The following is a 21,128-nucleotide window of genomic DNA, read 5'->3' on the forward strand; positions in this document are numbered from 1 at the left end:
TATTAATTTCCTTTGGAAGAATTTCTTCATTTAAACCAAAGTAAACTATTTTATTTCAAAAATAAAACGCGGAAGTGTTACAGTAAAGTTCTTCACATCCCATCAGGACTGAAACCGGCTTTCAAATTGTATTTATAGAGAATATTGGTTATTAAATAATAGGATTTGTAGGTTTTGAGGGAGGATTTTCACAATAAAAGCCTCTGGTTTTATTTTTTTACTTCTTTGGTGGAAACAATGAAGACGATCAGTGGTGGGAAACTCGACCGGAAGAGGAGGAAGAGGGGGAGCAGGAGGAGGAAGGAATGGAGGGAGGAGGAGGAAGGAAGGAAGGAGGAGGAGCAGGAGGGGGAGGAGGAAGGAGGAGGAAGGAGAAGGAAGAGGAGGAAGGAGGAGGGAGAAGGAGGAGGAGGAAGGAGGAGGGGGAGGATGAAGGAGGAGGAAGGAGGAGGGGGAGGATGGAGGAGAAGGAAGGAGGAGGAAGGAGAAGGAGGGAGGAGGAGGGAGGAGAAGGAAGGAGGAGGAGGAGGAGGGAGGAGGAGGAGGAAGGAGGAGGAGGAGCATCAGTGACTTCTGTTCAAATCAGAAACGTGACTCGAGCTTCACAACCTGCTTCATGATTTTACTTTTGGAAGTTTTATTTTTGATTTGATCTCTCAACGTTTTTCTGTTCCTGGAAGACGATCGTCGTCGTCATGGAAATAAAACAAAAAGCTGTGGCACATGTCGAACGTATTTAAACACCTGGAGCGGGGCGGTGTCCAACCTGCGACAGCAGGCCCGGCTGAGGTCCTCCGTGTGCGTGTTCAGTCCAGTGCGACGTGCAGCAGGGCGCCGGGTCCGCCCGCCATCTTGGACTTCTTCATCTTACCGATGGCCTTCTGCAGGTCGGACTGACGGATGGGACGGATGACGTCCTCCGACAGGCTGCGGGACGCCACAAACGCTTTCAATCAACACGTAGTGAAATTCAGATTAAAATATTTGTCAGTGAACTTAAACTCATCTTCCGTGTTCTGTTATAATTTAGTGAAACGTCATTGGTTGTTGATCGATCAGGTGTTTGACGGACAGACGTCGTACCTGTCATTCTGCATGTGGACGAAGTCTCGGACGCAGAGCAGCGCGGCGTCGCGACACATCTCTCTGAGGTCACTTCCTGAGAAACCGTCTGTTTCCTGTGAAACGCTGCAGAGGTCAACCGATGAGTCCACCTGGGGGGGGGGGGGGCAGACGGACCAATCACTGTGATCGTCAGGAGTGACGAGGCAACAAACGTAATGAAGTGCGTTGGTGTCGGTGAACTCACGCTCTCGTTCTCCAGGATCAGTTTGAGGATCTGCTCTCGCTGCTTCACGCTCTGAACAAACAAACATGCTGCTGTTGGTTTTGCTGCAGATTCTGGTGTCAGGCTTTTATTTTGAAGGCGTACGTACGGGCTGGTTGATGTGGAACCGGGTCGGCATCCTCCTCAGGATGGCCGAGTCCAGGTCCTGAGGCCGGTTGGTGGCTCCCATGATGATCACCTGACCCCCCACAGAGACCCCCGCTCGTTAACATCATCACTTCCTGTTTGTTTCTGTAACTGTCACACCTGGCAGGTGTGTGTGCGTGTCCGCGTGCGTGCGTGTGTGTGTGTGTGTGTGTGTGTGTACCTGGCAGTGGTGGTCCGTGTCCAGTCCGTCCCACAGACTCATGAACTGAGCCTTCATCATGGCCGTGGCCTCGTGGTCCGAGCTGGAGCGACTCCTCAGGAAGGAGTCTGTTCAAACACAGGCCACGCCCCCTCACCGCTCAGACCACACCCCTTTCTCCATTATGTTCAGTGTGTATGAGTTTGTGTGAGAGAGAGAGAGAGAGAGAGAGTGTGTGACCCTCACCGATCTCGTCCACGAAGATGATTGACGGCTGCAGCTTGACAGCCAATGAGAACACAGCAGCGGCCAGTTTCTGCGACTCTCCGTACCACTTGTCCGTCAGCGTGCTCGGCTGCAGGTTGATGAAACGAAACCCCGCCTCCTTGGCTGTCGCTTTGGCGATCAGCGTTTTACCACATCCGGGGGGACCGTACAGCAGCACGCCTGTTACCACGACGATAGGAGGGACATTATGGTCTGGCCAGTATTCCTTCCCTCTGTACAGACTGAAAGGTAAAGCAGGTGAATGACCTCTGACCTTTGGGCGGCTGCAGCAGCCTGGAGCCCTGGAACAGGTGTCTCTTCTGGACAGGTAAGATGACCGTCTCCTTCAGCTCCGTGATGACCTCGTCCAGACCGGCGATGTCCCTCCAGGTGATCTAAACACAGGATTCTAGTTAGAACCTGCTGGTCACGTGATGAAGCCCCGCCCCCTGGTCGTGACCACAGGGGGGCGGGGCTATCTTTGAATACTTCCTAAGATCAGTTTTGTATCTCTGATAGAAAAATGAAATGAGTAGTAGTTACTGGACGTAACACCAGTTCTACGAGTATGTCGTTTTCTTTCCAGCGGGGGTGGAGCCTGTAGGGGAAACCTTCACCTTCATAAAGGGGGCGGAGTTACCTGCATGCTGAGTGGGTCGACCAGGTGAGCTGCGATGCTCATCTCGTACTCCGACAGCTTCACGTTTTTCACTCCGATCTGACGCATCAGCTTCTCTGCCTGCGACACAAACATCGGAGACACGGTCACATGACCCTCATCATCATCATCATCGTCGTCATCATCATCGTCGTCATCATCAACGTCATCCTCGTCTCGTCATCATCATCCTCATCATCATCATCATCGTCATCATCATCATCCTCGTCATCATCATCATCGTCATCATCATCTTCGTCATCATCATCATCATCATCATCGTCATCATCATCATCCACGTCATCATCATCATCATCCTCGTCATCATCATCATCACCCACGTCATCATCATCGTCATCATCATCATCATCATCATCATCTTCGTCATCATCATCATCATCCACATCATCATCCTCGTCATCATCATCATCATCATCCTCGTCATCATCATCATCATCATCATCATCCACATCATCATCATCATCATCATCCTCGTCATCATCATCATCATCATCATCATCCTCGTCATCATCATCATCATCATCATCATCATCATCATCATCATCATCATCATCCACATCATCATCCTCGTCATCATCATCATCATCATCATCATCATCATCACCTGTTTCTGAGCCTCCACCTTCTGCTTCCTGGTGGGGTCGATGGCGTCCACCATCCACTTGATGGTGAAGTAGGTGACGGCTCCAAATATGGTGAGGCGGAAGAGCAGGCCGATGACCTCGTTCCTGCCCAGCGGACGGGCGATGTTCTCGGCCGGGACGTCCCGCAGCACCATCGTAGGGCTCCGTGGGTTCTGACGGAACCGGGAGGTTCAACAATCAACAGGTTAACAATGATTTTAGAGCAGGAATACAGCAAAATAAGGAAAATACAGATGATTTTAATTGTAGTTAAATGGTTTTGGTGAAATAATTGAAGGCGGATTAACAAACTTCAGAATATTTCTGGTGCTCATCATCTGAACTTCTAACAGAAGACGCTTAAATTGTCCGATTTTTAAATGGAGTCTGGTGACAGGTCCTGACAGCACGGCTGCTCTCCGGGTCTGATGCCCGCCGGACTGGAGAGCAGCTCCCGGAGAACCGAGCCTGTTTCGGTTCCGGTCGGACAACTTCGTCCGTCGAACAACGCGCCGACTCGCTCGGAATAGTTAGAACTTCAAACGGAGTCCGGCCGGATGTTCCGACAGCAGCGTGACCCAGCGACCTGTCATGTTTTAGAGGACCCTCGGGACCCCCTCCGGGACCTCGCGGAGGTCCTCACACCACAGTTTGAGACCCGCTCCATTATAAAAGCGAAAGGACCGTGTGGGCTTGCTGCTAGCTTTAGCTTTAGCCTGACCTTCCGGTAGCCTGGCGGGAGAGGAGCAGCTCCTTGCCGGGCCCGAAGTCAGATATCACCGCCGCGGAGCGCTGACAGCTCCGGTGCACACGAGAGGGGAGAGCAACGGAACCGGGTCATTTCTCCGGTAAAATAAGACTCACCTCCGGTCACGTCGGGCAGCTACACTTCCTCCGTTTCTTCTTCGGTGGTTCTGGTGCCCGAGCAGGACGCGGCTACACTTCTTCTCTTCTTCATTGTACAGAAACCTACACCGCCACCTGCAGGATGGGCGGGGCCGCACACGTCAATAAATCTCTGTACACGTCAGTCCGCCGCATTACCTGCCGCAACACCTGTGTGACGTCATAGGTGGGGTGTGGCTGAATATCGAGTGGGAGACTCCTGCTGCCTCGTGACGACGACACCACCTGCGGGACTTCGCGCTGCAGTACCGCGGTCCGTCCTGCAGGCGTCGCTGTGACTCAGCCGAGTCTTCGTCACCTTCAACTTCTCGGTCCGATAGAGTCACGAGCGGCTTCGAGATCTTCAGCAGCTTTCAAACACAAACGTCACAAATATAATGAAACGACGTGAAACGTGAGGAAGTCGCGGCGCTGCGGCCGCAGGCTGCGTTACGTAACGTCCGCTGGTTGCCAGGTTGGTCAGTTTTCCGCGCTGCTGCTCAAGTCCCGGTTTGGTGATCGAGGAGGATGACGACACCAGAACCTGGCAACCCCGCGTGCTGACAGGATGCGCCAGTTAGCCAGTAGCAAGTAGCATCGTCAAGTCAGACGGAACAACAGGAAGTAGGGAGTTTACAAAATAAAGGTGCAGTTTACATTTATCATATTTACATTCAAACCACATGAATATACCGAAGATAAATAATTATTAAATGGAATTAAATTATGAATAACTTTTTAAAAACATCACTTCACGTCTTTTACCAGTTAAGATTTTAGTTTTTTCTCGTAGCTGTCTCTTGTTATTTTTCATTTGTTTATTTATTTTAAAACATTTAATTTTGTGTATTTATTGAGGATTTGTTGCAGTGATGGCAATAAAGTCTGTTTCTCACTTGTAAAATGATGAATATTAAATCTTAAATGAAAGAATGTTTAAAAAACTGACCATGAGGATTAAAATAAAAGAAATAAAATACATTTCATTTTAGTTAAAGGGTGAATTTATGTGAAAAAGCTTTATTGGTTTATAAGCATTCATTGTACAAATATAAAACGTTTTTTATTGTGCTGTAATTTCTCAAATTTTATATTATTATTATTATTATTCATTATTTTTTAATGTCTCTGTTGTCTATCGCACAGCAGAATACATTTTCAGTATAAAATAAAAAAGTGAAGTTTTGTCTCGGGCCATTATTTTGAAGGAGACCGGATGTGCGCCGTCCTTCCGCCGTCTTGACGCCTGCGTCGTCTCAAAGACACTCGGGGAGATTTTCTCTCCGCTTTTCTGCGTCCAATCACGGCGTCTCTGCTGCGCTTCGAGGCCGGTAACAGTCAGCCTGGATCCGCCTGGAGGACCGGCTCTGCACCGACAACCGCCCTGCGGATGGTTTTGTCTCCGGGCGGGGGACCTGGAAGCCCGGGCCCGCAGCGGAGGAGGCCCCGACGTCCCCTTGTTCTGACCCACAAAACAGCAGCGACGGCCGGGCTGCCTGTCAACTAGCAGGCCGGCTAGCATCTGGCGTCACAGGAGCTCGCGGGAGGCACCGGAGGAGGACGGACACCGGAGGAGGACGGACACCGGAGGAGGACGGACACCGTGTTCGGTTCTCGCCGTCAGCACCGAGTCGTTTCTTCTTCTTCTTCTTCGTCATTTTTCCTTTTTAAACAGACCTCCGAGAACGAGGGGGGCTGCTGGCGAGCTAGCTCCGGGCTAGCTGCCCCAGTTAGCTTCTCTTCCCGGCAGCCAGACAGCGGAGCTCCGGAGGAGGACAGGCGGCCTCTCGGTGCTTTCTGAACCGCTAGCAGACCTCACCGGAGGCCGCGGACTTCAGCAATGGCTGCCTTAATTAAAGAGATCGTGAGCAGAAACAAGCGGCGGTACCAGGAGGACGGCTTCGACCTGGACCTGACCTGTATCCTTCACTTCAAAACGTGATTTAACGAAGCTGTTGGTGCTGAAACACGATTTAGAAAGAAAAAACATCCATGAAGCTGATGAAACGTCCGGAGTCCGTGAAGGAGTGGAAGCTCCTCCATCACATCTCCTCCATCACAGCTCCTCCATCACAATCCTCCATCACAGCTCCTCCATCACAATCCTCCATCACAATCCTCCATCACAGCTCCTCCATCACATCTCCATCACAGCTCCTCCCTCCATCACAATCCTCCCATCACATCTCCTCCATCACAGCTCCTCCATCACATCTCCTCCATCACAATCCTCCCATCACATTTCCTCCATCACAGCTCCTCCCTCCATCACAATCCTCCATCACATTTCCTCCATCACATCTCCATCACAGCTCCTCCCTCCATCACAGCTCCTCCCTCCATCACAATCCTCCCATCACATCTCCTCCATCACAGCTCCTCCATCACAATCCTCCATCACAGCTCCTCCATCACAGCTCCTCCCTCCATCACATCTCCTCCATCACAGCTCCTCCATCACAGCTCCTCCATCACATCTCCTCCATCACAGCTCCTCCATCACATCTCCTCCATCACATCTCCTCCATCACAGCTCTTCCATCACATCTCCTCCATCACATCTCCTCCATCACAGCTCCTCCATCACAATCCTCCATCACAGCTCCTCTATCACAGCTCCTCCATCACAATCCTCCATCACAGCTCTTCCATCACATCTCCTCCATCACATCTCCTCCATCACATCTCCTCCATCACAGCTCTTCCATCACAGCTCCTCCATCACAATCCTCCATCACAGCTCTTCCATCACATCTCCTCCATCACATCTCCTCCATCACATCTCCATCACAGCTCTTCCATCACATCTCCTCCATCACATCTCCTCCATCACAGCTCTTCCATCACAGCTCTTCCATCACAGCTCCTCCATCACAGCTCTTCCATCACAGCTCCTCCATCACAGCTCCTCCATCACAGCTCCTCCATCACATCTCCTCCATCACATCTTCACTTTCTCTTAAATCGTCTGTTTCTCCGGTTTTCTCTGCACTTTATTTTGATGCATCTGAAGAACATTTGAACGAGTCTGTTTTATTTGTTTATGGGATTATTGATGATAGCAGCTGCTAATAGGCTAAGCTAACAGCTGAAACCTGCAGCAGCTGGGTGAGTTCATGAACACAACATGACGTCGTCCAGCTGTAATTTAATAATACTGATGATTGATTGATCTCTGGCTGCAGCTTCAGGTGCATGTTGATTGATTTTTGTTCACGTTTGGATGGAATTCACATTGTAGTTTGAATTATCCTCGTTCAACAAGCTGAATACTAACCTGGTCATTTAAAATAAGAGGAAAGCAGTCAGTTTGATTGGATTAAAGCAAAAGCCTAGCTGTGTTCACCTGGCCACCGGAGGGCGCCGTCGGGTACAGGTGTGTCTGTTGAGGTGCGGAGTTAACGCCAGAATCGATGGGTAGAAGCAGGTTTCCAGACGTACCGATCCTGAACCACCGATCAGATATTTACCCGAACATCATCGCGATGGGTTTCCCCGCCGAGCGCCTGGAGGGCGTCTACAGAAACAACATCGATGACGTCGTTCGGTGAGTCCAGCTGTTTCCTCCTGATGTCACACATCACCACGTCAGAAACACGAATCAGTTCCTCTTTAAATTCCCTCTTCGAAGCTGTCTTCTGTTCACCTGCGAACGTTTTCACGTTCAACTGGAATAAAAGTGGAGCTTCTTCTGAAATCAGGGTTTCAGACTTTAACCTGTGAAGTGAGTTTGACCTGTTTTTGTCTCTCAGGTTTTTGGATTCGAAGCACAAGAATCACTATAAGATCTACAACCTGTGAGTACGACTCCTCTTCCCTCATTTTAATGGCGTCTGAAGGTGCTTCAGTGTATTTGCTTTGAGTTCGTTCCCTCCAAAGAGAAATCCTCAAAAACCACTCGTGGATAAATAAACCTTAAAAGCAGAAGAGTCTGTTTTTAGTCGTGACGTCTGTTCTCTGTTCCCAGATGTGCCGAACGACATTACGACACGTCGAAGTTCAACTGTCGAGGTGAGATTCGTGACGAGGACGGATGTTTGACCTCTGACCTCTGCGACCGAGCTCGAGGTTTAAAGCTCGGTCGGCTTCGTCCCGACGTAACGACGCGTCTCCGACCTGTCGGACTCTTTGTCTTTCAGTTGCTCAGTACCCGTTCGAGGACCACAACCCGCCCCAGCTGGAGCTGATCAAGCCGTTCTGCGAGGACCTGGACCAGTGGCTGAGCGAGGACGAGCAGCACGTGGCCGCCATCCACTGCAAGGCCGGGAAAGGCCGCACCGGCGTCATGATCTGCGCCTACCTGCTGCACCGAGGCAAATTCCAGGAAGCTCAGGAGGCTCTGGACTTCTACGGAGAGGTCCGCACCCGCGACAAGAAGGTAACGATGCCGTTCATCATTTCGGGACGCGGGACCGGGGACGCTCGCGACTCGACTACCGCCGCCGAGGACGAGAGACTTGAAACGGCCACGACGAGGCGAAAACGTGACCGTTGAGTGATCCCGTGTTTGTGTGCAGGGCGTGACCATCCCCAGTCAGCGCCGCTACGTCGTGTACTACAGCTTCCTGCTGAGGAACCAGCTGCTCTACAAACCCGTCGCTCTGCTCTTCCACAAGATGCTGTTTGAAACCATCCCGATGTTCACCGGAGGAACCTGCAGTAAGTCGGACACCGGAGACCTCGCAGGTGAGCCGCAGTACGCGAAGCCGCTCTCACCTCCCGTCTTCTCGCCGCAGACCCCCACTTTGTAGTGTACCAGCTGAAGGTGAAGATCCACACCTCCACCCCGTCCCACACCCGGCGGGAGGACAAAATGATCCTGTTCGAGTTCCCGCAGCCGCTACCGGTCTGCGGAGACATCAAAGTGGAATTTTTCCACAAACAAAATAAGATGATGAAGAAGGTGAGTTGTTGTTGTTGTTGTTGTTGCTGGGTGAGGAATATGTTTAAATGTTGAAGTACCAACAGTGTCGCTGCTCCGGGACCTTCAAGGCCCGTCGTTGGGTCGCTGCTCTCATGGATTTCCTTCAACGAGTCCTCTTGTCCTCTTCACTACGTTATCTGTGATAGGTCGTCTTCTTTAGGTCGTCTTCAGTCAGCTGGCTGAGGTTAGTAGCTTTTAGTATCTGGGACGAACATTCTTTGGTAGGATGTCTTCAGGATGTCTTTAGCAGGACTTTAGGATGTCTTCAGGATGTCTTTAGCAGGACTTTAGGATGTCTTCAGGATGTCTTTAGGAGGACTTTAGGAAGACTTCTTGCGTAGGTTATATTCAGGAAATGGCCTTACATCGGTCACATTGGGTCACTTCTGTAGGGAAGAGAGATAAGTTGTTTAGGGTGAACCTAGTTGGCTACGTGTTTTTGGGGAGGTGGTCTTTTAAATCAGTTGTCTTGCTCAAGGTATCGTACGTCATCCTGAGTCGATCATCTTTGGTATCTTAAGTGGTTTTGGGAAAGTGGTCTTCAGTGAATCTTCTTGGACACCTCCCTGACTTTGGAGTTTGTTGCCTGATTATTGGGTTTGGTTTGAAGACTCCTGGTCAGTCGTCTTGGGTTACTTGTTTTAAATAAAAGTCTCAGAGATTATTTTGGGTAATTTGTCTGAAGTCATTTTGGGTAAGTTGTCAAGGTGAACCTTCATGGATTCACCATTCACTAAAGCCCCTTTTGCCAGATTTTTGAGTTTGGGTTGAAGATTCCTGCTTGTCTTGGGAAAGTCCTGTTTGGTATGTTGTCCTGCAGAAGGTGCTTTAATACCGGCGGGTCATCCCATTATTGACTAAATAAGACACCTCGGACAAGTTGTCCTCGGTAAGTCATGTTGGGTTGAGTGTTCTTCACCTCCGAGGTCCCTCGGAGCTCCAGATCACAGATGAATCTCAGAGGTCTTGACATCACGCGGGACAATCGATCGTCCGACCAGTGAGTTAGAAGAACATCCTCTTCCAGGATGGACAGACGGACATGTTTAATAAGAGTGGACCGCTGACTCCTCTTCCTCTGTTCCTCCAGGAGAAAATGTTTCACTTCTGGGTGAACACCTTCTTCATCCCGGGGCCGGAGGAGATCCCCGACAGACTGGAGAACGGCAGCGCCGGGACGCTTCGGGAGCCGGCCGACAGAACGCAGCAGCACCCGGCGTTGATGACGGCGATGATGGCGGGAAGCGAAACCAACGACAGAGACTACCTGGTTCTCACTCTGACCAAGAACGACCTGGACAAGGCCAACAAGGACAAGGCCAACAGGAACTTCTCCCCAAACTTCAAGGTGAAACTTTTCTTCTGGTTTCATCGCTTTGCTTCATTTTAAAAAGACAATAATAATGTTGTGTTTCAGCTCAGACATGTTGGGTCAGAAAATAATTAAATTAATCAAACAAATATCCAGAGCTTGTTCTAAATTGTTGAGTCTAAAATCAAGAAAACAGATTGCTGAGATCTTTGACTCGAGATTCTGAGGGTCTTTAAATCTTTGAATTCGGGTCAAATTAATTATTATTAGATTTTATTTTCAAAGATTGTGAAAACAAATTCTCACCTGCAGTAACTTTCATTATAACGTTGGGTTGTTAGCTGCTCTTAAAAAACCTACAGAAACTTCATCTCACAAATGATTTTTTTTGTAGTTTAGTTTAGTTGCCTTTATTTACATGATTCAGTAGTGAAGTTGTGTAAAAATGAAATAGTTCTATTGAAAAAGGTCGACTCAATCTTTAAAGTTTCTTTGTCCTCTTCAGATGTTTGTAGAGGTCAGAATAATGTAATAAAGTAATAACTGATTTATTTTAGTAAAACCCAGTTTGCCTTTACCGTCCACTTCAGGTCAAACTGTATTTTACCAAGACGGTGGAGGAAGGAGCGAACTGCGACGCCAGCAGCACGTCGGCATCGGTCACGCCGGACGTCAGCGACAACGAGCCGGATCACTACCGCTACTCCGACACCACGGACTCGGACCCTGAGAACGAGCCGTTCGAAGAGGACCACCACAATCAGATCACAAAAGTCTGACACCCGCACTCACACACCAACATACAGCTACATATGTGTGTCTGTACGTATACACCTACACACACACAGTATGTACACACCATATGTATACACTATGTATGTATGTATACACACTCATGAACCCCAAACCCAGACTAGCGCGTGGTCAGCTGACGGGGGAATATAACCCAACCGGACCACAACGGATCTGCAGGACTCTGGATTCAGAGCTTTGATCAGAATATAAGCCCCGCCTCCCCCTCCATCTTCTACTCGGTGCACAGCTGGACAATCATATGACGTAGCGGTCTGAGGCAAAGGGGGCGGGGATACGTGTGTGGGCGGGGTCAGGCCGGGCGAAAGGACAATAAGACAGATGAATGGACAGACGGGAGATTTTAAAAAATGAAAGGAGAAAAACTTGAATATAAACAAACTGAAAGACAAGTAAGACTTCTTTAGTGACTCCACGGAGATGTTTGTTGGATAAATCCCCTCGTCCCGACGTTTCCTTCCTTCCTTCCTTCCTTCCTTCCTTCCTGATCAGGTTTAGGAAACTATATGCAGACCAATCTGATTCTGTTTTCATCTCCTTCAGTCTGTTGAGCTCTTATCGGCGCGTCGACTCTTCTCTTCATGCTGACGCTGCATCTTTCAGCCCAAATTCACTTCCACACTGTTTATCTTCAGAACTGACATTTTCTAAATTTATCAAACTTAATGCTGAGCCGGTTCAGTCTGATCCAGTTTGGACGGACCAGTTTCAGCTGATGTTGGCCAGCAGGTCTGACTCGGTTCAGCCCAGTTAGTCTGACTTACTGAGGACGGGTTTGGACTCGGTTTGGACCAGCTTGTCAGACTTGTCCATGTCGTAACTCCTGGTTGGACCAAGCCGGACTAGTGTCCTCGCTGGTCTCGACCCAGTTTGACCTGGTCCTACCTGGTCCCACCTGGCCTAGTTTGGGTCTGAGGGCCGCAGCGCACCAACAGAAGCGACGCCTTTTGTTTGAATGTGACAATGAAGAAGAGAAACTGGTTTTGTTCCTGCTACAATCATCTGTTGAAACCAGCGACACTCGTTCTGTTTTTCTGTCCTCCGTTTTGCACAGAAGGTTCTTCGGTCCTTCAAATCAGCTCCCGCAGTTATAGGAAACCTCTTTGTGTTGTTCTGACTCGTATCAATCATGAAGCTAAACCACAAACAAGCTACACACATTATAACCATTCCTTCTTCCAGCTGTTCACCGATGTGGGCGAACGCCCCGACGGGCCAAAGCAAAACCTTCGGCGTGCTCCGACGTGTCCGGGACGACCTTTATAAAGGACACGTCACTGAATCACCACGGCCTTGTAAATATGTGCGGGCGAGCTCAGTCCATCCAGGAAGCCCGACGGCTCACGTTGAAAGATGCAGTCCTTTTATAAAGCTGACGTTCAAGGTCGGAGCTCGAGGTACCGGCGTGGCGTGCTGTCGACTTCGTGGGTTTTTAGTAAGCGTATAAGCTAAGGTGTCCGTCGGTCCATCGGAGCCTCCTGGCAGCGACGGTTTGGGATCGCTGGCCAGGAAAGATGGCGGAAGTTTGTTCGAGCACGTTTTTAAATCGGCGGGATTGGTGACCTCAGTCGGTCGTGAGGTTCGGCCTCCGTGTCTTCGGTTTCTGAAGTGATGCTTTGAATTATTACTCTGTCCGTAGACTATTAACTGTTGAAGGTAGTTTAAACACTTATATTCTTGCAAACTGTACCTTTAACACCAGACACGACGGTTTGAGGATCACGTTAGCATCACAGCAGCTTCCAGACTTTTCCGTCTGGATTTTACAGAAGCACATGAACATTAGAGATGCTCCAACCAGACATCAGAGGACACCGATCCAGAACCAGTCAGCTCGTGGTTCCTGTTCTAACCGAGATCTAACTCAACCTCGGCTCCATCTGGGCCGGTTCAAGTCAAAGTTCAAGTCAAAGTTGTGTAATCAATAAATCTTAAGTGTATTGAACGGGTTGGAGCATCTTTATTGATCATCCAAAGGACCGTCGGTAGAACTTTTAGTCCTGATTTCCGTCCTGACATTTGGTGCTACGACCATCGTTGGCCCGTTGTTACGGATCGTTCATCGTTGTGTTGTTTAAGACTCTGAAGGAGTCTTGACGTCCATGTTGTCCAACCTGAGGTCCTTGTCAGGAGTCTGATCACACAGGATGCACCTGTGTCTCCTGAACTCCATCCAGAAGTTAAGATGTTTGAGAGTCTGCGAGACGTCGTAGAACAAAGATGTCAAAGAGGAGAGCGGCGAACGTTCAGGTTCCTCTGAAGCTGCTCGCTTCTCAACCGACGGATGTTTTAGAGGTCGGAAGAACAACGGACAGATTAAGAACAGGAACGTGTTTATGTAGCAGCTCTCCGTCCGTCGGGGAGACTAATCTGATCTTCTGTCGGACTACGAGACTCCTTGAAGTCCTGAGAAGATGAAGGTGATACAGCTGCATCCTGTGTGATCACATCTCGAGTAACACTCAACGACCGCCTGAAGCCTCGCACCAACAGCAAGCCGGTGCATTTGAACCGCCGCCGTTGGGTCCGCAACCCATCGCGCCGAGTTTTAGGTGCTAAGCTAGCCGGGGCGGAGCCTGTCGTCCGTCCGTGGTGCTAAGCTAGCGGGGGCGGAGCCTGTCGTCCATCCGTGGTGCTTTCGACCAGCAGCGAGTGTTCGTCCTGTCGTCACCGTAGCGCTCGAACCACCGACGTCTTACAGCAACACTTCCTGTCCAGAGTCCTGTTAGGTGCTCTCAGACCCGACCTCACTTCCTGTCGCCGACCCGTTCAGACACGACCAGCACGTCGACCCGGTAAGAAGTTTGCGTTGAAGATGCGACTCGTCCTTTAGTTGCAGATCTGATTGGACTCATTACGAGTGTTTTAGTCCGAATCCTCGGATGGTTTGGAAAAGCTGTCCGTTAGAGGTCAGAGGGCGACAGGAAGCGGAGTTGTGTACTTCCTGTTGTAAACATCACATACTGGTGTGTTCTGAACGGGTTCCATGTGTTCGAGGCCGGGTCGGTGCTGTCCAACGTCTCGGACCATTCCCGGTGCTTCACGTCGTTTTCTTTCGATCACTTATCGACGAAAAGTCGTCGTTCGGCCGCGTCGGATTCTTCTGGAAGTTCAGACGGAAACAGTCGTTTGTTGTCGGAACCGCGGTCGGCGAAGGAACATCACGTCCGACACCGCTGGAATCGACCCGGTTCTGATCCGACCCGTTCAGGGTTCCTGGAAGAGAAGCGTGAACCTTTTGTTTTTGGCGTCTGAACTCCAACCGGAGGAACAAACTCCGTCGTTCCTTCTTGGTTTCGTGTGTTTTCGCCGACCAATCGGTGCTTCAGCTGTTTACATCATCACCAACCTGCCAACACGAAGCTCCGCCTCCCGGGTTTTATTTTTGGATTTTAATATCCGGTCTGTTTGTTTGTTAGTTGACGAGGTCGACGTTGTTTCTGCGTTCGTCGCGTCGTTAACGGACGTGATGTCGGATTAAACGACGGAACCGCGTTCGTGTTTCCGTCTCTGAAATGTTGTCATGTGACCTCGACGGTTCTTGAAGGTTCCTCAGAGTTCGTGTTCATCGACCGCGTCTCCGTCAGCCGCTCGAAAGAGAGAGGTCAGAGAAAAAGAAAAGCTTCATGTCCGAACGATCTTTATCTACCGAGATGTTGAACGTTTCTATGACGATGGGTGTAGTTGGTGTCTGTTGACTAAGCCCCGCCCCCACACCCTTAAGCAAAAGCATTGACGACATTTTTATTATCAGCTGTTAGCTCGTTAGATAATGAAGCAAACGTTATCAGCGCCGTCACCAGCTGATTCATTTTAAGAACTAAACCGGTGTGACATCGTCACCTCGTGATGTCACGCTAACAACCCGAGGCTAAAGCTAACACGGTAACACGATCGGGCTGCTCGGCTCGTTCCGTTCAGAGTTGAAGCTGTTTTCAACAAACGAGTTTATCGGGAGTTTCCGGAGCGTAAACGCTCCCGAACCAGCCGCTAACGTTAGCGTAAACTGCGGTAGCATTCCGACCAATCACCTGCCAGCGAGGCGTCGCAGACGCACCAACGAAATAAATCTCTTCGTCAACACGAAGAGATTGTCAGCTGCTTAGCTGGACACGCTAACATTAGCGTTACTGTTGCTAAAGTGTGATTGGACAATCCCAGATTGGAGGCGGGGCTTATAACATTCAGCCCAGAAACCCGTCTGACAGGTAAAACGTCAAAGTTCTGGACTGAAGTGGAAATTAGTTTCAACACCCAGAAGGTCCCAGCAGACGTTATTGATGAGTATTGATCGGTCTGATCCGTATTGATCGGTCTGATCCGTATTGATGAGTATTGATCGGTCTGATCCGTATTGATCGGTCTGATCCGTATTGATGAGTATTGATCGGTCTGATCCGTATTGATGAGTATTGATCGGTCTGATCCGTATTGATCGGTCTGATCCGTATTGATGAGTATTGATCGGTCTGATCCGTATTGATGAGTATTGATCGGTCTGATCCGTATTGATCGGTCTGATCCGTATTGATGAGTATTGATCGGTCTGATCCGTATTGATGAGTATTGATCGGTCTGATCCGTATTGGAATGTTTCAGAGTGAAGTGGACTCTGACAGACGTGGTTCTGGACCGACTCGGAGTCTTCGGTCTCTTCTCACCTGTGAACTTTTTTTTATCTGATCAGGTTTCATTTTGTTTTCCACCATGCAAAACATTTCACGTTAAACTGACCCCGTTCTTTTATTCTGTCCCTCCTTGTTTTATAATGAAATACAAACACTGTAAAGGTGAATAAACTATTTATAATCAGCTGTTGTCGGCTCTGGAACTGTTTGAACTCCAACTCCCACAATAGAGACCCGACCAACTCCTCGTCTGGGTTCTGTTGGACTCCATGCCGGCTGAGTGTCCTGCTGAAACTCTGTTCATGTTCATTGTGTACAATCTACCGGTGACTTGGCAGAAATGATGATCACTTCCCCCACAATGCACTGCAGCGGCGCTACTGAGCGCGCTCCAAACGACTGGAGAACAGCGAGGAAAATGAGGTCACGCTCGTGAGCCTCGTGGGCACCGAACCAGAACTAATTCTGTCTTATCTGCTCCTATAAAAAGATCAAAGGAAGTATGAAGCAGCAGCCGCCATGCAGTCATCTCTCAGGGTTTCATTACAGACTTTAATGCAGCTTTAAACAAGTAAATCTAATCACTATCTTCATCAAGCGTTGCCGTTAGCGTGGTTGTTAGCCCGGCTGGCTGCACAGAATAAATCGCCATGGTAACTAATATGCCGCTGCTTTTATGAACCAGGTCCAGTTTAAAGAAGACGTCTCCAGGTTTCATCCAAAAACATTTGAATTTATTCATTTAAATCAGAAACACAGAAAACACTCAAACATTTGAATTCAACATTATTTAATTATAGTTGATTCAGCACTTAATGACCTGTTAATTTATTAGCTGGATCCGCTAACCGATCACTCATCGATAATTGGCCGACATCAGGTCCTCTGATTACAGCGAGGACTTCAGCGCACTGAGCACGCTCAGAGCGGACTCCACGCAGCCGTCGAAGTTGGAGTGGCAGAAGGCGTCGCCGCCGCAGACGAGCAGCGGTTGGTCGAGGACGGTCAGGTGACCCGGACAGCCCGGCACCGAGGTCAGCACCTGCGGGAGAGACGGGAGGGGTCGTAAATCAAGCGCTTCCTCATCAGGAGGAGTCGATGAAAACTCGACTCACCTGGGAGTACCTCCACTTCTGACACTTGATGCTGATTGGCTGAGGCAGACCAGGAAGCAGCCGGTGGAGCTCCTGCAAGATGATTGGCTGGACGTCCTCCTTGTCTCGCTCCAGGTGCTCCAAGCCGAACGGGACGCTGGTGTGGACGACGAGGGACGGACCGCGACCCGGAACGTCTTCAGGGAGACGGACACAGGTGAGCAGGGAGACAGGTGAGCAGGGAGACAGGTGGGCAGGGAGACAGGTGAGCAGGGAGACAGGTGGGCAGAGAGACAGTTGGGCAGGGAGACAGGTGGGCAGGGAGACAGGTGGGCAGAGAGACAGTTGGGCAGGGAGACAGGTGGGCAGGGAGACAGGTGGGCAGAGACCGGTGAGCAGGGAGACAGGTGAGCAGGGAGACAGGTGGGCAGGGAGACAGGTGGGCAGAGACAGGTGAGCAGAGAGACAGGTGAGCAGGGAGACAGGTGGGCAGGGAGACAGGTGGGCAGGGAGACAGGTGAGCAGGGAGACAGGTGAGCAGGGAGACAGGTGGGCAGGGAGACAGGTGAGCAGGGAGACAGGTGGGCAGGGAGACAGATGAGCAGGGAGACAGGTGGGCAGGGAGACAGGTGGGCAGGGAGACAGGTGGGCAGACCTGCGTTGCGTTTCCTGGAGTCGGCAGCGATGTAGCGGATGCAGCTGTTGTCGTTGACGTATCGAGCTCCCCACGAGAAACTGAAGACGACGTCCGGAGAGAAGAAGAGAGCAACGGCAAAACGAGACGAGTAGACAACTCTGTCCAAGTGCTGCTTCTGCTGGACGGACAACACTGAGGGACGGACAGACAGACAGGAGACATAATTTAGTATGTGGTGTAACAGCTTAAAGTTTACACAAAAGTGAGATCGTAGTTAGTTAACGTGAGATCGTAGTTAGTTAACGTTAGATTGTCGCCGGTTAACGTTAGATCGTCGCCGGTTAACGTTAGATCGTAGTTAGTTAACGTGAGATCGTAGTTAGTTAACGTGAGATCGTCGCCGGTTAACGTTAGATCGTAGTTAGTTAACGTTAGATTGTCGCCGGTTAACGTGACATCGTAGTTAGTTAACGTGAGATTGTCGCCGGTTAACGTTAGATCGTAGTTAGTTAACGTGAGATTGTCGCCGGTTAACGTTAGATCGTAGTTAGTTAATGTGAGATTGTCGCCGGTTAACGTTAGATCGTAGTTAGTTAACGTGAGATCGTCGCCGGTTAACGTTAGATCGTAGTTAGTTAACGTTAGATTGTCGCCGGTTAACGTTAGATCGTCATCGGTTAACGTTAGATCGTAGTTAGTTAACGTGCGATCGTAGTTAGTTAACGTGAGATCGTCGCCGGTTAACGTTAGATTGTAGTTAGTTAACGTTAGATTGTCACCGGTTAACGTTAGATCGTCGCCGGTTAACGTGAGATCGTAGTTAGTTAACGTGAGATCGTAGTTAGTTAACGTTAGATTGTCGCCGGTTAACGTTAGATCGTCGCCGGTTAACGTTAGATCGTAGTTAGTTAACGTGAGATCGTAGCTAGTTAACGAGATCGTAGCCTGCATGAGAAAATGGGCGGGGCTTCACACCTGAACTCTGATCAGCAGATCAATAATAAGATCGATAATCAGGCTGTTGTTTCCTGTCGTCGGCTTTAAAACAGTTTTCATGATTCTAACAGAAACAGGCTGCATACTGCACACACACACACACACACACACACACACACACACACACACACACACACACACACACACACACACACACACACATACACACACACACACACACATCAGTACACGCACACACACTCACTATCTAATAATAACCTGAGTGTGTGTGTGTCAGCACAAAGGAAATGGGCGCTGTCCTCTGTCAGCCAATCAGATGAGCTGAAAGTGACATCATCATCTACAGAGACAAATGTGTTGCCATCTGCAGTCGGACAACATGCAGTTTTGCAGCTTTTGAGAACGTGTCGACTAATCAGAGCACAAGGAAGTGACTTAACATCAGAGTGTGTACTGATGTGTGTGTGTGTGTGTGTGTGTGTGTGTGTGTGTGTGTGTGTGTGTGTGTGTGTGTGTGTGTGTGTGTGTGTGTGTGTGTGTGTACTGATGTGTGTGTGTGTGTGTGTGTGGTCTTTGAAGCAGGAGAAAGTAATCAGCATCTTGTCAAAATAAAAGCTCTGCAGACGTCTGATTAATGTTCACAATCAATCAACTCATTGATAATCAATAACCCCCTCATGGAGGATGATTGACAGCTGCTGTCTCCGTGTGGTCGAGTTACGTCAGTTCAGTATGAAGTGTGTTTTCCTTCCAGCAGAAGCAAGAAGTGTTCAGCTGTTGGCCCACAGGAGAATAAAACCAGCTGTCTGAGTGTCTCTGAATGTCTCTGAATGTCTCTGAATGTCTCTATGAGTTTCTCTGAATGTCTCTGAATGTCTCTGAGTGTCTCTGAGTGTCTCAGAGTTTCTCTGAATGTCTCTGAGTGTCTCTGAATGTCTCTGAGTTTCTCTGAATGTCTCTGAGTGTCTCTGAGTGTCTCACAGTGTCCCACGTCGCCCTCCAGCTGCAGGATCTGAGGGACCGGCATCGTCAGGACGACAGCGTCAAACGTCTCGCTGCCTCCCGCCTTCCTCTGAACCTCCCATGATGCACCGAGGCGGTACAGACCGGTCACATGACGCTCGAAGAACAAATCAGCTCCTGACAGACAGACCATAATACTGAGGTTGGTTCTGTTGTCAGAGACATGTGGTCAGACTGACGGACAGGTAGGAGCTCACCTGATTCAGACAGGAAGTGTTTGACCACACTGCACATGCCCAGTGGTGTCATGAAGTCCCTGCTGCCGTCCTTCAGCTGCAGACCTTCAATCAGACAGTCGAGAGGCTGCAGGACGCCGGCAGAGAGCAGCTCGGAGTAGAAACTACACACACACACACACACACACACACACACGTGTGTGTGTGTGTGTGTGTGTGTGTGAGTGTGTCTGTCTGTGTGTGTGTGTGTGTGTGTGTGTGTGTGTGTGTGTGTGTTACCTGTGGTGCAACTGGGCGTAGGACGCCGTGGCTGAGATGTATTGAGCTCCCAGATCAGCTGAGTGAGACGCGGCGTCGGGAGGACGGCTGGTGGACATCCTTCCTCCTGAGACAGAGACATGCATTGATCTGCCTCCACACTAAACTCCATTAGAAACTTCACTGTTTTTAGGATCAGTTATTTGAGGTACAGAACAGGAGGGATTTGAATCCACGTCTTTACAGAAACCCAAATTATTATTTTTTTAAATTTAAAATCAGATAATTTCTGAGCCGAAGTGAAGAGGACAGTCTGTTGACGTGGACATTGTCTTCAGTTACGTTCTGTGGGGTGAATCAGCACTGCTGTGACCCCGAGGACACAAAACTGGACGATTTCTTAATGAAGTTCTGACCTTATTCTCTTCTCTGCAGCAGACATGATATAAAGTTCGAGGCATTGATCATTAAATACAGCGGTGACTCCTGACATCTGGTTTCAGTGTTCTGCAGAGTGACTGTGAGGCTGTGAGCTCCGGAACTTTAAATTGACAGATTTCTGAACGGACCTCTGACCGTCGCTGCAGCTCCCTCCTTACGTCACTGAACTTTGCCCTGTTTCCCTCCTCAGCAGAGGCGCGTGCTTTCAGTCACTTCTATTGATGGTGTCATTGATCTGCACTGACAGGCTAATGGGAATACGGATCATATTTTAGTGATTTTATTGATTTTACTGATCAGTATTCTGGATCATTTTCCAGCCGGATTAAAGTGAGTCGTTTCCTGATGTTTCCTGATGTTTCCTGATGTTTCGCTGTGTGGCTGTTTGTCGCTGTGAACTCGCGGACATTAAAATTCTAGTTTCTGAATGAAGTTCTGACCGTCACTCACCCGCGCCCCTCGCTTTGTCCCACACCACTATCTGAACTTTGTTCTGCAGTTCCCGTCGCAGCAGACATGCGCACAGGCTGCCCGTCAGGCCCGCTCCGACGATCAGCACGCGGGACATTTTCAGCGCAGAACGGGTCGGACCGGGACCGACCGGGACCGACCGGGACCACAGCCACAAGTCAAACCGTCCCCCGGTTACAAAACAGAGAAAAGCAGATGGACGAACAAAAACTATCCCGGGGTCAAAGCGCCCAGCATAAAACACGCTGCATCCGGGTAGAATTTTCAAAATAACGGTCCTATCACGTAGAAAACGGATCTAACGGC

The 21,128-nt window shown here is 49.5% G+C and overlaps 3 protein-coding genes across 3 annotated transcripts; 1 reads left to right on the forward strand and 2 right to left on the reverse strand.

Annotated features, from left to right (window-relative positions):
- Positions 1–515: 515 nt before the first annotated feature.
- atad1b (ATPase family AAA domain containing 1b) lies at positions 516–4,507 on the reverse strand. Its single transcript, XM_069725172.1, has 10 exons — positions 4,068–4,507; positions 3,185–3,376; positions 2,542–2,640; positions 2,176–2,296; positions 1,881–2,081; positions 1,656–1,762; positions 1,437–1,526; positions 1,310–1,360; positions 1,084–1,214; positions 516–927 (listed from the first exon to the last, which is right to left on the reverse strand). Exons 2-10 carry the CDS (start codon positions 3,356–3,358, stop codon positions 807–809), a joined length of 1,095 nt encoding a protein of 364 aa, XP_069581273.1. The 5' UTR covers positions 3,359–3,376; positions 4,068–4,507; the 3' UTR covers positions 516–806.
- An 814-nt stretch (positions 4,508–5,321) lies between these two features.
- Positions 5,322–15,949, forward strand: ptenb (phosphatase and tensin homolog B). Its single transcript, XM_069725171.1, has 9 exons — positions 5,322–6,007; positions 7,551–7,635; positions 7,841–7,885; positions 8,056–8,099; positions 8,228–8,466; positions 8,606–8,747; positions 8,825–8,991; positions 10,103–10,360; positions 10,915–15,949. The coding sequence occupies exons 1-9, from the start codon at positions 5,929–5,931 to the stop codon at positions 11,101–11,103; spliced, it is 1,248 nt and encodes a 415-aa protein (XP_069581272.1). The 5' UTR covers positions 5,322–5,928; the 3' UTR covers positions 11,104–15,949.
- Positions 15,950–16,477: 528 nt separating this feature from the next.
- Positions 16,478–21,022, reverse strand: rnls (renalase, FAD-dependent amine oxidase). The gene is made up of 7 exons (XM_069725142.1): positions 20,802–21,022; positions 19,932–20,037; positions 19,674–19,816; positions 19,435–19,593; positions 17,515–17,688; positions 16,881–17,056; positions 16,478–16,807 (listed from the first exon to the last, which is right to left on the reverse strand). The coding sequence occupies exons 1-7, from the start codon at positions 20,917–20,919 to the stop codon at positions 16,655–16,657; spliced, it is 1,029 nt and encodes a 342-aa protein (XP_069581243.1). The 5' UTR covers positions 20,920–21,022; the 3' UTR covers positions 16,478–16,654.
- Between the last annotated feature and the right edge of the window lie 106 nt (positions 21,023–21,128).

This window comes from Brachyistius frenatus, unplaced genomic scaffold (genome assembly GCF_029030835.1).
Source record: "Brachyistius frenatus isolate BFR_SWC_R1_liver_20210118 unplaced genomic scaffold, ASM2903083v1 Contig_411, whole genome shotgun sequence".
NCBI classification, from domain to species: domain Eukaryota; kingdom Metazoa; phylum Chordata; class Actinopteri; family Embiotocidae; genus Brachyistius; species Brachyistius frenatus.

Coding starts and splice junctions, on each gene's coding strand:
- atad1b (XM_069725172.1), bottom strand. CDS start 3,358: ATGGTGCTGCGGGACGTCCCGGCCGAGAACATCGCCCGTCCGCTGGGC. Junction 1,763..1,880: donor CATCTTCGTGGACGAGATCG/GTGAGGGTCACA, acceptor GTGTTTGAACAG/ACTCCTTCCTGAGGAGTCGC. Junction 928..1,083: donor GTCCACATGCAGAATGACAG/GTACGACGTCTG, acceptor GGCGTCCCGCAG/CCTGTCGGAGGACGTCATCC.
- ptenb (XM_069725171.1), top strand. CDS start 5,929: ATGGCTGCCTTAATTAAAGAGATCGTGAGCAGAAACAAGCGGCGGTAC. Junction 7,636..7,840: donor AACATCGATGACGTCGTTCG/GTGAGTCCAGCT, acceptor TTTGTCTCTCAG/GTTTTTGGATTCGAAGCACA. Junction 8,467..8,605: donor TCCGCACCCGCGACAAGAAG/GTAACGATGCCG, acceptor GTTTGTGTGCAG/GGCGTGACCATCCCCAGTCA.
- rnls (XM_069725142.1), bottom strand. CDS start 20,919: ATGTCCCGCGTGCTGATCGTCGGAGCGGGCCTGACGGGCAGCCTGTGC. Junction 19,594..19,673: donor ACACTTCCTGTCTGAATCAG/GTGAGCTCCTAC, acceptor TCTGTCTGTCAG/GAGCTGATTTGTTCTTCGAG. Junction 17,057..17,514: donor CTCCAGGAAACGCAACGCAG/GTCTGCCCACCT, acceptor GTCTCCCTGAAG/ACGTTCCGGGTCGCGGTCCG.